Below are 13,897 nucleotides of genomic sequence, written 5' to 3' on the forward strand. Positions count from 1 at the left end.
TGATTCAATTGTGTCTTTGTCTGCTCTGCTTAAAGCAACTATGAGCAACACATGTAAGCTATAAATTCTAAAAAATCAGATAAATTGTAAAATTATTCTAGACATTTCCCATCTATATTTGAAAAGAACTAACATCAGATGAAGTAAATATTCTAGTAAGATGAATCTCATTTCGTGAATTTCGGTAAGCAAAGTTTGAAAGATTTGGCAATCATCCATTGTGCATAGAGAATCCAGCTTGGTATCCAAGAAAATTGCAAATTTTCCACAAATGTAAATCCTAGTATTAATGCACTCGTACCTCCTTGAATGATACTCTAGAACACAACTTAGTGATAGTTTATGATTATCATCCTTTAACCAAAGTTAAATGCATCCAATTCAATAATTATATTCTCACGAGGCATTTAAGCAACTCGATGTTTGAACTCATTATGCATGTCAAAGTTGTTCCTGTTCTCCACGCGTACCAGAGCACAAGTGTACACTCATTGTACCTGAAAGTATCGTCTCTCAGGAAGTAGCCTGATAGTCTGGTGGATGTTGTCAACTCTGGATCACAGCCACATGCGTTATGACACATTCAGAAGCTGGATGTACTGCAGCAACTTCCTCGATAAGCTGGATGTACTGCAGCAACTTCCTCAATCTGGACGAGGCCGCAGCAACTGTCCAGGCACAAACTTTGCGATCAAAGCAAGGGAATAGAGTTGAATAAGTTTTTTCAGATCACCAAGCTTGTTGACTGAAATATATTTATTTCCCTTGATCACTTTTGATATTGCGGATTGCCACAGAAATATCAGGGAGTCGAGGAGAACACATAGGGAACACCTGTGAATGGGACAATAAGAATTGACACTAAATAACATGTAGGGGAAGAAGGACGTGTACATTTGATAGATACTTTGAAGTGTTTGGATAACAGGTTGAACTTCATCAACTAATCCGATGACCATTTTTTTCATTTAGAATCATACAGAGGATAAGGAACAGAAAGGTGAAGTGAGCTCACAGTATTATATGCAATGATAGTTACATATTTGGCTGCAGCATTTTTTCATTATCCAGAAGGTTAAGCTGACTGAGTGCATGTTTCTGAGGTTCTAAAAGTGGTTTTCATAAAAATGCAGTGAATGACACTTACTCCAAGATTAGTTGATAGGCTGAATAACTGTTGCTCCAGCACCACCTTGTGATCATAATAAGAATATTGTTCTTATTCACACAGCCGCAGTAAGGTGCTGTCACTTCAAAAACATCTGTGCAAACTCAAGTTATAAGTTACAAATCAGTTAAAAACAGCAATGAAGTGCATGCATAAAGGCAGCAAGTATTTCAAATCTTAATACTCATTTCACAAGCACACGTATTCTTGATCTGTAAAAAACTAGACCAGACAGAAAAAGGAGCAAATAACTAGCAAACAAATGAGACAAAATAAATGAAGATCAATACCTCCAGGAGAACATCCCAGCTGCGCACTATCAAGCAAAAAGCTCCATGGTAGAACAACCATGTCCTTTCGGTTTCACCACATGACTTTCGATTACAGATTTCTTCTCCTTCGTAACCATATGCGATGAAGATTGTAAACTTTATCTAGCTCCCCCATCCTGAAGCATTTCTTCATGAGTATTATAAATGGCACATGATCAATTGTCAAATTTGTCGTCAACATCTTCAAAAGTAAATCTTCAGCCTCTCTGATTTTGCTTCTAATGCAGTAGCACTTAAGTAATTCGGTATAAGTTACTATATCTGGTTCACATCCTCTCTGCACCATTTCATTGTGCAGCTGGAGTGCATAACTAATGTTTCCCAGATCACAATAAGCACCAATCAACAAATTGTAGGTGACTACATCAGGAAAAAAACCATTAAACAGCATCTCAGTCATCAGATAATAAGCCTTGTCAATACTTCCATCTTTTATTTGTGTGTAAATAAGAGCATTGTATGTATAAACATTGGGCAGTACACCAAGTTCAATCATTTTGGTTTTCATGAACAGTGCCTCTTGTACTTGTCCACGTTTTCCATAGGCATTGATCATGACATTCCAGATGAGAGGCTTGGGCACCAACGAGTTCTGCAGCATGTGTGAAATATAATAGGTTGCTCTAGATACATCTCCATTAATACACAAACCTTGGATGATCATTTTATATGTGATGTGGTCAGGAGGAATTCCCATCCTTGACATAACACCAAAAACATAACATGCCTCATCAATCCAGCCTGACTTGCATAGCTCACTGATGACTGTATTATAAGAAAAAATGTCAGGAACAAGACCACTTTTATACATTTTGCCCAAAGACTTGTACACAATGGTTAAGTCCCCTCTCAAACAATATCCATGAATAATAACATTATATGCAACAACATCGACCTCTATACCCCTTTCAAATATATCATTCCAACAAGTGATAGCTTCAACAATGCTACCACTCTTGATATGACCACCCATAAGTATGGTTGAAGTGATTAAATTTGAACTTCCACCATCATTATTGTCATCCAAGATTATCTCAAGCAGCTTTGTTGCATGCTGCAATAAGCCATTCTGGCAAAGAGCGTGCACAAGAATATTGCATGAGACCCTATTTGGCCTCACCCCATGGTTATCCATGGCAGCAAAAACATCCAGAGCTCTATCGACATCATTTAACAGACAATAACCACTCATCAAAGTGTTGTAGGTAGCACAACTGGGGCGAGGGCCATGGACTAACATCTCGTTAACAAGCCACACTGCTCTCTCCATGTCACCGCTTTTGCAAAGTGCATTTAGAAGGTAATTGTGAGTGAGGACATCAGGAATTCTAAGCTGTTGAACCTCAGTGTGCCAAAGACGTAAAGCTGCTCCTAGCTTACCTTCCAGGCACAAAGCTCTAATCAAACTTATATCACTCTTGGACGCTGATTCAAAGACGAAACTATACCCACTTGAATGCCCCCAACATATTCTTTCCCTGCAGCACAATTCAAAAAAAAATCGACGTTGATCAGAGCCATCACTCTCTAGACACGAGATCTAGTATAGCAAAGTACTCTTTTATCAGCTATTCTCACATTACTACCACAAACTAATAAATAAAACACTTAAATCCTTTTACACTCAGATGCAAGTTTTTCCACAACCAAAATTCGAACAAAACCCCAAAATATTCAGCAAAACATAAAAAATGTAACAAAACGAACCTCGTAGTTTTCAACCGATCCAAACTACACTTCAACATTGCATCCAACGCGTTGAAAACGGCGCCCCTCGGCTCCTCATCTCCACCGTCTGAAATTTCCTTCTTCTCATTTCGATCGCTACTCGTGCTCCTAATCGAGCATAAACAGCAACGATTTACAATGTACATGAGCTGATTAGAGATAACAACTCACGAAATGGTCCTACCTGGATTCGATTAGGTCTAAACTGGAACTAATACGAAGGAACCGCGAAAAATAAAGAGATATCTGGTCCTTAAACGATTCGAATGTCTGAGAGCTTCCATTCAGAATTCGGAGGAGGAAATAGGATCCTTGAGCGGGAACTAGAATCTGAGAACAATCACACACACCACACAAGCAATAGAGTGTGAATAAAAGATCTTAGAATGATAGAAGAATAGGAGAGCGTATCATATACCGATTGCATTGGCGGGGGGTGAGCAGCGCCGTTGCGGCGGTGGCAACGGCAAGGCGGCGACGGGTCTCAGCTGCAGGAAATGGAGGGGTTGGGTTCCCAAAAAAAAACCAAGTATCAGACCAAACTGGTTTTGTTGAGTTGAAAATTTTGAGCTTTAAACTTGCGAGTTCCGCCCAACAATTGAAACTAATATTGGGCCTCCGACATTGTTGAAAAATGGCCCATATTTATAATAGGAAATACGATTATAAGAATGTGTACAAAATAAAAAGAATACTAACAAGGCTTATTTATACCCATTTTTTTAGAAGTGAACTTACATAAGTAGGTCATAAACTTTGTTGTTAGTGTCTAAATATAAAATATAATGGGAATTTTCTAGATTTTGCACTATATACATTTATAGTACTTTTACAATTATTTTAAAATTTTGTGACTAAAATGCCCCCAACTTGTAGAGGGCAGGCAGACATTTCAAATAAATGAGAGATGTCAGTTTTTGCGATTAAATTGAATGATCTTTCAGTATTTGAGATCCAAATTACACCTGAGATCGAGTATGCAGACTTTTCATTTAACGAGAATTTTGCCCTCTTCTCTTCTTTTATCTTATTTTCTTATTCAATTCTCACTCAAAATAGGTGAACTGACCATTACATACAAATATCAATTGTAACTTGTGTAATTGTGTACCATTACATACAAATATCAATTGTAACTTGTGTACCATTACATACAAATATCACTTGTAACTTATATGCACATAATGACACCAATCAGACATAGATAGCACAAATGCATTTGGCACTGCCGGTCTCAAATGGGAGGCAGTGAGAGAACTGTCAACTTGTTGGTTATTTGATTTATCATCCTGATCTATCTCCAGAAGGAATAAGAGAAGATAAGACAATGTTTACTTTTTTAGTCAGTTCATGTATTTTACGAGGGAAAAGAATAAAAAAAAGAAGAGAAAAAAGGAGTAAAAGACAAAAATCCTCTAAAATAAAAAGTTTGCGTGCCTCAATTCCATATTTTGAAAAAGTTGTGTATTCAATCTCAAAAACTGAAAGGCATCAAATTTAATCCCCAAAATTAAAATCTTTTAAAGAAATCACATAGTATCAAATATTCAAAACCAAAGACACGAAATATCATAACAAATTAACAGGTATAAAATTTGACACGAAATATCATAACAAATTAACAGGTATAAAATTTTATAAATTACATACTGGAGTATTACATTTTTCGGTGTGTATGTATATTTTTTTAGGATTTATTTATATTAGTTTTGTGTTAATATATACACGTGTGTTTTTAGAGGGCACATATAGAATTAATATCTTGACATATTTTGACATTTGAAATAACAACTTGCGTTTTACAAACTGTTGCTAAATTGAAAAAATCATACAATTGGGTTGAGTTGGATGGGCACGACTAGCCTAATCTCAATCTAACATGTTTCGAAACAATCATTGAAAGCTGAAACGAACATGTTTGTTGCGTCCTCGTCATTCTCTAAAATTCTACAAGTACTTGTTTGGTTTAGAATGTTGGCTAATTGAGACATATGGTTCGATAGATAAAATTAGTGTTCTTGAAAATTTGAGATGAAAACTAGATCTTTGATGTTAAGATGTCTGTAAAAGGTAATGGGTGCTAGTTAATAGAGGTGTTTAATTCAACTTCTCTATATTTTTCTCTTATTTTATCTTTTTTCAAATTTAACAAATATTCCATCCATCCCATAAAGATGATCTATTTTTCCACTTTCATTCATCAAATAAAATGTCCAATTAATATTTCTAATAATCATCCTCATATTCCACTAACTCATTTCTACTAATATTTTATTATAAAACTAATATATAAAAATAAGATTCATGTTAAACTAATTTTGTCACTCACTTTTCATTATATTTCTTAAAATCAAAATAAGACAAATTTTGTCAGACAGAGAAAGTATTTATTATAATTAGCTAGCAATTTTAATGTATTTTATAAATATTTCACCCTACTATGATTAATTAGTACACAAATAATTAAATATTTCATTGGCCGAATAAGGGTTCTCAATTTTGTCCAATGATAACGTTGGAGGAAGCTTCGGCCAACAGTGCATCCGAGTCGCCGAATCCAGAATCGAACCCCTCCGCATAGCACAGGGTATTTGGTCTGTTCAGTTCTAACCGAACCGAATACCCGGTTAACCAAAATCAAAAGGAACCGAAATTGAAGCACCGGAACCGAAACCGATTGGCCTCGGTTCGGTTCAGTTCCTAACCGAATAAGGTCAGTTTGGTTCTGGTTAACCGAACCGGAACAGAATTTAAAAAAAATTATGTAGTTCAAAGGTTTTGATCCTTGGATGTTGCACACAAGAAATTCCAACCTTGGCCACAACATTGCGGTTTTAGTGTTTAAATTTATAAGAAAAATTATGTAGGTACTTTTGTATTAGAAATTAAAAAAATAAAAACAACCGATTTGTATTATGTTTAATCCAACAAAACAACCTTATATAGGATCTCACTAATGAAATAGTCATGACATAATCCTATGTAAAATGGATATTGTATTAATAAATTTGCCACTGCCATGCGGGGCTAATTCAGGAGTTTTATATAATGGATATTGTATTAATAAATTTGCCACTGCCATGCGGGGCTAATTCAGGAGTTTTATATATTGTACTACTTTGATGAACCAAATTGTGAGTTTATATATTCATTTCAATCTTCAGATTTACATCAAATACTACTTTTACAGAAAAATATTAAAATATGATGTGAACACTTTAAAACCGCAATGCCGCAATGCCGAAGGAAAATTAGTTAAACTATGCATTATATTTTTTCCTCAATGTTTGCAACCTATTCAATTCAACTACTATTCAAAGTTCAAATATTAAAAAAACCTCCAAGATCAATATTTTCAAATTCCAAACCAAATGCACAATAATTTAACTTTCATCATGATCACTTGAATGAGTTCTTTCCAATTCTCCCAATTCTGCACCATCCAATGGCCACATCACTTTGCCATCCTTATAGAGTGCCTCCACCGCTGTAAAAAATAACGAATTAAAGAAAATGAGTTCAAAATGAGGAATAAATAAATATATTAGTAAATAGCAACGAATTACTCACTTTCATAGTATTGTTTTTTCAAAAATGGTATTGGTTCTCCTTCTTCTTCCATGAGATCGACAGAACTAGAACTAGACCTCAACCAATCCTCGGAGCATATCAAAGCTTCTACCATTTCCGGTGCCAAAGAGTTTCTAAATATCAATAGCACACGCCCCCCATGTTGAATGCCGACTCAGAAGCAACGCTTGATATAGGAATAGCAAGGATACCTTTAGCCATCTCTGATAGAATAGGATAGGAAATACCGTATGTCTTCCACCACATAAGAATGTCAATCATCTTCATTGACCATTGTTCATCGGATCAGCACATATCATATTTCCACATGCATTTCCCTTTTATAATTGAATCTTCAACCACTCTATCAAACTTTTTCCATATATCCGACCTCACTACGTGTTTACGCTTTTTTGATGCAGGCAGCGCCATTCCCTCCCCCTCTTCCTCAAGCTCTAGTTCTTCAACTTCAATATCTTCAAGCATATTTTCATGGATTGGCTGATTGCACCCTATGTCTTGGGTAGAAGACTCTGAAATTGACATCTTCAACTACAACTCTACAAGTCTGCACAAAATAATTCAAAACAGTTACACTAATACATCTTTAACTTTTCAAATAGCTAAGATACACCAGACACACCATATTGTCAACAACACCAGAAAGAGTTGAAATAGCTAAGATACACCAGACACACCAGACACCGTATTTGAAATAGCAACACATAACCTTTCTCAGACGTATTCAAAACAATTAGATAGTTACACCAGAAACTGGAAATCCATTGGGCTAATTTCCTTTTCAATAACAAGGGGAATGGACTCGAAATAAAGAGCAAATACTCCCACACTAGCTTAAGCCAATAAGGAAACCAAAGATGTGCGTGGCCCCATCCTATATATTTATTTTTTAGATGCTATGTTATACACTAAGACATGCAGAACCGAAAACCGATATAACCGAAAAACGAATTAGGCAGTTCTCGGTTTACCGAGAACCAAGATTATCGGTTCAGTCATCGATTAACCGATGACCGAAATATCAGCCCTACCTCCGCAAAAGCAAGTGGTAAAACTCAACTGCCAGGATTACCGCCGGGTGAACAGTAAAAGGGGAGCGGCGACTCATAACTCATGGGGAAGACAAATCCAAACTATAAACTTTGTTCGTGCAGAGTTTGATCAGAGAAAAAGTAACAAGAGAAGAGATGATTGGAAGAGAATTTGATATGGATTTAGTAGACAAGCACCGTAGAAACGGCGGCGCTGATCTGTGGATCCATCTCAACGGTTGTCTGGCCGCCGCCGAGCTTAACTCGGCATTTCATTTCCGCACAATTGCTCAGAGACTACTCCATTCCTTTATTGTTTTTAACAATATTGGCGCAGCCTTTTAAGCGTAGTGCGATTCGGTAGGAAACAAATGCGCTACTACAAAATTAAATAAAAATCAAATAAAAACTTAAAGAGGAAGTTTTCATCATCAGAATAAAGTTGATTTTCATCCACAGCTAGAAATAGACTGTGTCCAAAGGTATCCTAAGATATGTAAATGTATTCATCACTTGACGATCCTTCAAATAAAATCAAACCATACTACTAATAATTGTAAGATTCAAAGTGGTTACAGTAGGAAACTATTGCTTCAAAAATAGGCTAAATGAAATAAAATAAGAAAAATAATTTAATAAGGGGGAAATGGTGTAGTTTACTCAGTAGTGGCAAATTAGTTATTGGTTCGATTCTGCCGGCAAGCGTCCTCAATGTATTTCAGAAGAGGGAGCTTTTCTATCGTCGCGGTAAACAGATCCCCAAAACCATTTAAACATAAAAATGAAGAAACAAATCAGGAAAAATAAAAGAAAAACAACCGTATGTGAAAGAGGAAAAAGAAGATAAGGAGGGAATCGCTCAGTTCAGCGGGTGAATCGACATGCAAGTAACAATCTCAGCGGAGAGAGACCTGCAATACGGTCTGTTGAGCTTGAATTTTCCGAGTCGTCACGGCGATTTTGCAATTTATTTCACTACTAAAACATAAATACAACAAAAGATAGGAAAATCAAAGATGAGTTCTACAGCCAAAATATAGAGCACAATACGATTGGGACTGGAATGGAAGAGATATATATAGTGCTGAGGAGTAGAAGAAGAAGAAGAGGCGGCGCTTGCAAATTAGGGTTTGTGGATTTTATTTCTAGGGCCAAAAGTTGTGAATTGAAATGGGCATACTATTTTTCACTATTCACACTATTACTGAGTCATTCATATACAAAATTTACGGTTTTGTAGATTTATATAATGATATCATTCTGTTTTACTTGAAAATATTGAAATTTTGAATCCAAATTGCATTGAATAGAAGATTATTATGAAGTGGCACCGGATAAACAATAACACTACTTCTTTTACTTATAAATTTTAATAATATGATCAAATGTGGATGGGATGGGTGTGAGATTGAGATGCTCGGTCGCCTCTTGTTGTATCAACTTGAATACGCTTTTTCCGTCCCGATCAAAATCTTTGTTTTGGATAATATTTGGGCCAATTCTAAGATACTAAACAATAGGGAAGAGAATTATATATGTGGCTAATTATGACTCAATTCTTAAAAGATTTAATTCTTCCAAATGTTAGAAATGGAAATCTCCTATAGTGAACACGCTCTTAATTTAATTTAGCTATCTGTTATTACTACTCCCCCGTCCCATGTTATTTGCACTTTTGCTTTTCGGCTCGTCACAAACTTCTTACACTATTTATAGTTTAAGTTAGAATTAATGCATTTAATTAATATGTTAGATTATGTTAAGAGCTCATTTATTAGGTGACGTCTCATTACATTTAAAATTCTAATTTAATTACACTAAAAAATCAATCTCAAATTTACGGCATAAAATGAAAAGTGCGAGTAACATGGGACGGATGGAGTATTATTTAAAATCATATGATTAATGATATGTATGTGGATGAAATTTAACTTAAAAATTAAATAATGATTAGAACCTGGTATATTTTTCAAAAACTAAAACTTATTTTTCTTCACATAAATTTATAATGATCTTTTACTCATTATTAGTGTAAAGTGTAAAATTGAATGCCTTACGGCGGAAAATTGTATGGTGTATGTATTATTATATCACTCAACTTTCACATACAAACACCACAAAATTAATCTCTCATAAACTTGGAACAAGACCACTACTTAATTTTCAAACTAATGAGGCAAAACATGGACTATACATTGATATCAAAAATTTCCTAACTCAAATAAATTGTTCTGTACAAATTCGGCATACAAATTACATTCACACCAAATAATTCTGCACACATTGTCTCAAGGTTTGCAAAGTAATAGGCTTCGACACAAATGAGTCCATACCATTTGCATAGCATTCGTCCGCGCTTTCTGATACTGTGTTCGCTGTCATCTGCACACGTAAAATCTTGTCAATGATAAAAAATACTAGTAGTAGTATTTTTTATTTCTTGTTTTTGTTTTGTTTGAGGTTTGATGAATGAGAATAGTGATCTAGCTTACTGCAATGATAGGAATCCTCTTTCTTGTTTCCTCAACTTGATGAGATGCCGCCTCTATTTCTAATCCGGCCTTCACAGCCTCTTCCCAGCTACCCGTTTCCTCAAATGATCAGATCAATCTTGTCTCTTGAAGACCATCCATAACCGGCATGTACACGTCCTGCAAACAACAGTTTCCTTTTAAGTTAACATACCTAAAATGGTAAAAAAAACTACCATGTTGTTAATTTTTATTTTTATTTTTATTTTCAGAAGATGGTAACTTTTCATTGATCATACCATTAGAATGAGATGGTAAGTACTTCTTTGAACAGCCCTCACAGCCTCTGCTCCGTTGGAGACGACATCAATGGAGTAGCCCAGCTGTTTCATCATAGATTTTGCCACCATGATGTTGATCTTGTTGTCCTCAACCAGCAGGATCTTGTGTTGTTTTGTCTCATCTTTCTCAACTGTTTTGCTTCTTTGTGTGGAAGAGCATTCAGAAGCTGTTTCTCGAGCTATACAATGAGAACGGTCTTGTTCTCGTTCTTGTTCTTGTTTTTTTAGGTTGTCTGAACCTGCATGTTGGATTTCAAGCATGGATGACGTCGTCTCCATTGCACCACTAGTCGAATCAGAAACTTCCTCTGAGGCACCCTCGTTGCTTGCAATGTTGTTGCTAGAAGGCAAAGGGCAGTCCTCCAGCAAACCATTGCAGTTGTTTCCATAGATATTTGGTAAGAGCTTGGGAATCCTTCCGTTTATTTGTGAAGAAAACAACGTGCCTAATGTCCGAGGCTGGAAAAGGAACACGCCTGAATTCAGATCATCTTCGTCGCCTAGGACATCTTGTTGGTCCGCATCAGATAGTTCATCTGTCTCATCCGTATCAGAGGCTGACGAGACCTTGTAAGGCAGGACAAATGTAAAAGTAGACCCGTGGTGCTCGACACTTGACACATTCAGATAACCTCCCATAAGCTCAACCTACAGAAATCCATGTTTTGTAATTTTAACACCATGGTTTCTTGTAAGAATATCAGATAACTTTTCAATCAAGGTTGAGGTATAACTACCAGTTGTTTACAGATTGCAAGGCCTAATCCTGTCCCACCATACTTCCAAGCTGTATCTGCCCCAACTTGCATGTATTTTTTGAACAAATTCGACATAGCATGCTCTGTCGCGTCAAGTTTAAAAAGCACAACTCGATATCAGCACAGAAAATGCTACCAACATTCATACTTATAGAGGAAACATGAAAAAAGGTACCAGGTATTCCAATGCCAGTGTCGTAGACATCACAGCGGATCCACACCACTCGTTCCTCAGCCTTTGTTCGACCCTCCTTGTCTTGATCCATTTGACCGCCATTTTGATCACAGGACGTGTTTTTGAGCTCAGATTCTTCATTAGAAGTGCTATTAATAGCGTGTCCGTTGCCATTAGTGTTGGCTGAATCAGTTGGTTGATCTTGAGACTTCTTCTCCGAGCCTTGTTCGTTTATATCACTTGGCTCTGGAACCTCATACAGATTTATGCCAACTTTTCCTTCATGAGTAAATTTGATGGCATTGCTGTGAGAAAAAAAAAGAACAGTAAAATGATACTGAAACTAACACCATCATAAATATATAAAATGATGGTTAATATCTGGTTTGAAGGTTACCTGATCAAATTGGTGAGAATCTGTCGAATCCTTAGGACATCTCCAATAACCTAGAACAGAACAACACCCGTAAATGCCTTTTGCCAACGAGTATAACATTTTTCTTTTCTTGGAAATCAATGGATCCTTTGTCTTACCTCGATTGGAACATCTTCCGCTACATGACCTTCTAATGTGAGTAGTTTTTGTAGCGAGGCCGCTTCTGTCTGGAGTACGTGCTTCACCACCTCTCTCGGCCTAAACTTGGTCGCCTCCAACTTCATTACTCCTATAGGATAGGCAAACACCACCTCATGTTTAGACCAACAAATGAAACTTCAAAACAAGGCAGGTCTATAAATGTCACACCTGACTCCACCTTGGAGAGATCGAGGATGTCGTTGATCAGCTGAAGAACCAAATCTCCAGACGACAACATCACCTTCAACAGCTGCCTTTGTTCTTTATCGAGGTTAGTGGTTGCAAGAATCTCTGTCATGCTCACAACTCCAGAGAGAGGAGACCTTATCTCATGAGACATTGTCGCCAGCATTTGTTTTGCGCGCATTGTCTCCTCTGTAGGAACGATGTAGCTACCCGATTAGCCACCATATTTTGGCAGTCAACCTAACTAAATATAAGATGAATAACCTGTGATGTGGATCGTCTTGTTAAGCTCCGTCTCCATAGCCTTCTGCACAGCGATTTCCTCTCTAAGTTTCGCCATCTTCTCCCTTTTCCTGACCTGCATTGCAGTTACAGAATGCAACGGTGTGAGATTTAAAGAAACGAGCTTTTCGGATCAACTACATAGTTGGATATTAACCTGATCAGTACTTCCATTCCCATGTAATTTACACCAATGGTCTCTCCTGTCTTGCTGAAAACAGGCTCCACATAGATCAAGAATGTCTTTGAACCAAACAGCTCCGTCTCAAGCTCGGGAAATGGTTGAAGATGAACCTATAACGCATATCCTTATCCTGCAAAATGCCCAAATCCTGTCGGCCTAGAGCCAGAACTTACAATGTGAGTGTGTACAAATGAGAACAACTATATACCTGGTGGCCTATAACAACGGGGGCATTTTGGAGGACGACATGCAAGAAGTTATCAGCCCTCTTCAAAACCTGAGACAGCTCCTCCACAGGAATTGACTGCCTCTCCAAATTCTCTATACTCTCTTGCAACTTCTCCACCAACACTTGCTCCCTTTGAAGGCTAGCTTCAAGAAGCTTCTCAAGATGCATTACTCCAGATGCATTGCTCTCTGCTTCTCACTGTCATACTCCGCGTCTATCACCACTATCTTCCCTTAGGAGACTACATCTTTCCTCCTCTTAGGAGCATCTTGGTACAAAATACCTCAGATTCTCATCAAGAATGGAAATAAGGCGCTTGTCTCCACCATATCCATCCTTCTCAAACCGATGCCCCTCCAAGATCTTGAGCTTCTTGAGCTCCACTTCTTGCTGCTGCTTGCTCAGCTGGTCCAGCTCCTCTCTCAGGAGGCGCACGACATTCGCCTGCTTGAACTCCCAATTCTTCACCAACTTGGCCAGCTGCCCATTGCCCTTATCACTATAGTTTGTGAGCTCCATCAGCCTCTGAAAATCGACTATGTTAGGCTCTTTGTTGATGGTGACCTTCTCCAACATGTCTTGATCTACTCCGGGCCTCTCCACATTGAACTGTCTGCCGGTTTCATTCATGTCCTCCGGCCACATTGAGGTCAGGACGACGTCCAAATCCTCGGGTTGATCACTTTCCATCTTACACCCCATTTCTTCTGGGTTAATTCTTTTATTGTTCTACACTACAATTAACATTCTATAAGTGTACTGGACTTTTTTTTGTTCCTGCTTTGGGAGAGACGCATGAGGGTCATGCGTTTCTCGTTAATGAAACGCATCACAGAGATGCGTC

At 37.3% G+C, this 13,897-nt stretch overlaps 1 protein-coding gene, 1 long non-coding RNA gene, 4 other non-coding genes and 1 pseudogene across 7 annotated transcripts; all 7 read right to left on the reverse strand.

Moving 5' to 3' along the window:
- Positions 1 to 150: 150 nt before the first annotated feature.
- LOC121789415 (pentatricopeptide repeat-containing protein At5g24830-like) lies at positions 151 to 3,777 on the reverse strand. Of its 2 annotated transcripts, XM_042187892.1 has the most exons (6): positions 3,647 to 3,777; positions 3,413 to 3,558; positions 3,208 to 3,336; positions 1,459 to 2,978; positions 1,148 to 1,262; positions 151 to 834 (listed from the first exon to the last, which is right to left on the reverse strand). In XM_042187892.1, the coding sequence occupies exons 1-4, from the start codon at positions 3,653 to 3,655 to the stop codon at positions 1,550 to 1,552; spliced, it is 1,713 nt and encodes a 570-aa protein (XP_042043826.1). In that variant the 5' UTR covers positions 3,656 to 3,777; the 3' UTR covers positions 151 to 834; positions 1,148 to 1,262; positions 1,459 to 1,549. The 2 variants fall into 2 exon arrangements, with proteins under 2 accessions (XP_042043826.1, XP_042043832.1); XM_042187898.1 differs by lacking the exon at positions 1,148 to 1,262.
- A 2,689-nt stretch (positions 3,778 to 6,466) lies between these two features.
- Positions 6,467 to 8,967, reverse strand: LOC121789434. Its single transcript, XR_006048041.1, has 3 exons — positions 7,851 to 8,967; positions 6,799 to 7,366; positions 6,467 to 6,715 (listed from the first exon to the last, which is right to left on the reverse strand). It is a non-coding gene; the product is annotated as an uncharacterized LOC121789434 (long non-coding RNA).
- LOC121793229 lies at positions 8,019 to 8,206 on the reverse strand. Its single transcript, XR_006049065.1, has one exon. It is a non-coding gene; the product is annotated as a small nucleolar RNA snoR143 (small nucleolar RNA).
- On the reverse strand, positions 8,275 to 8,371 carry LOC121793221. Its single transcript, XR_006049058.1, has one exon. It is a non-coding gene; the product is annotated as a small nucleolar RNA snoR31/Z110/Z27 (small nucleolar RNA).
- On the reverse strand, positions 8,507 to 8,606 carry LOC121793184. The gene has a single exon (XR_006049023.1). It is a non-coding gene; the product is annotated as a small nucleolar RNA R30/Z108 (small nucleolar RNA).
- LOC121793224 lies at positions 8,704 to 8,810 on the reverse strand. The gene has a single exon (XR_006049060.1). It is a non-coding gene; the product is annotated as a small nucleolar RNA Z107/R87 (small nucleolar RNA).
- Positions 8,968 to 10,034: 1,067 nt separating the features above from the next.
- LOC121770366 lies at positions 10,035 to 13,897 on the reverse strand (annotated as a pseudogene).

This window comes from Salvia splendens, chromosome 2 (assembly GCF_004379255.2).
Source record: "Salvia splendens isolate huo1 chromosome 2, SspV2, whole genome shotgun sequence".
In the NCBI taxonomy this organism is placed as follows: Eukaryota; Viridiplantae; Streptophyta; class Magnoliopsida; order Lamiales; family Lamiaceae; genus Salvia; species Salvia splendens.

Coding starts and splice junctions, on each gene's coding strand:
- LOC121789415 (XM_042187898.1), bottom strand. Junction 3,337..3,412: donor TTAGACCTAATCGAATCCAG/GTAGGACCATTT, acceptor ATGCTCGATTAG/GAGCACGAGTAGCGATCGAA. Junction 2,979..3,207: donor GATCGGTTGAAAACTACGAG/GTTCGTTTTGTT, acceptor ATTGTGCTGCAG/GGAAAGAATATGTTGGGGGC.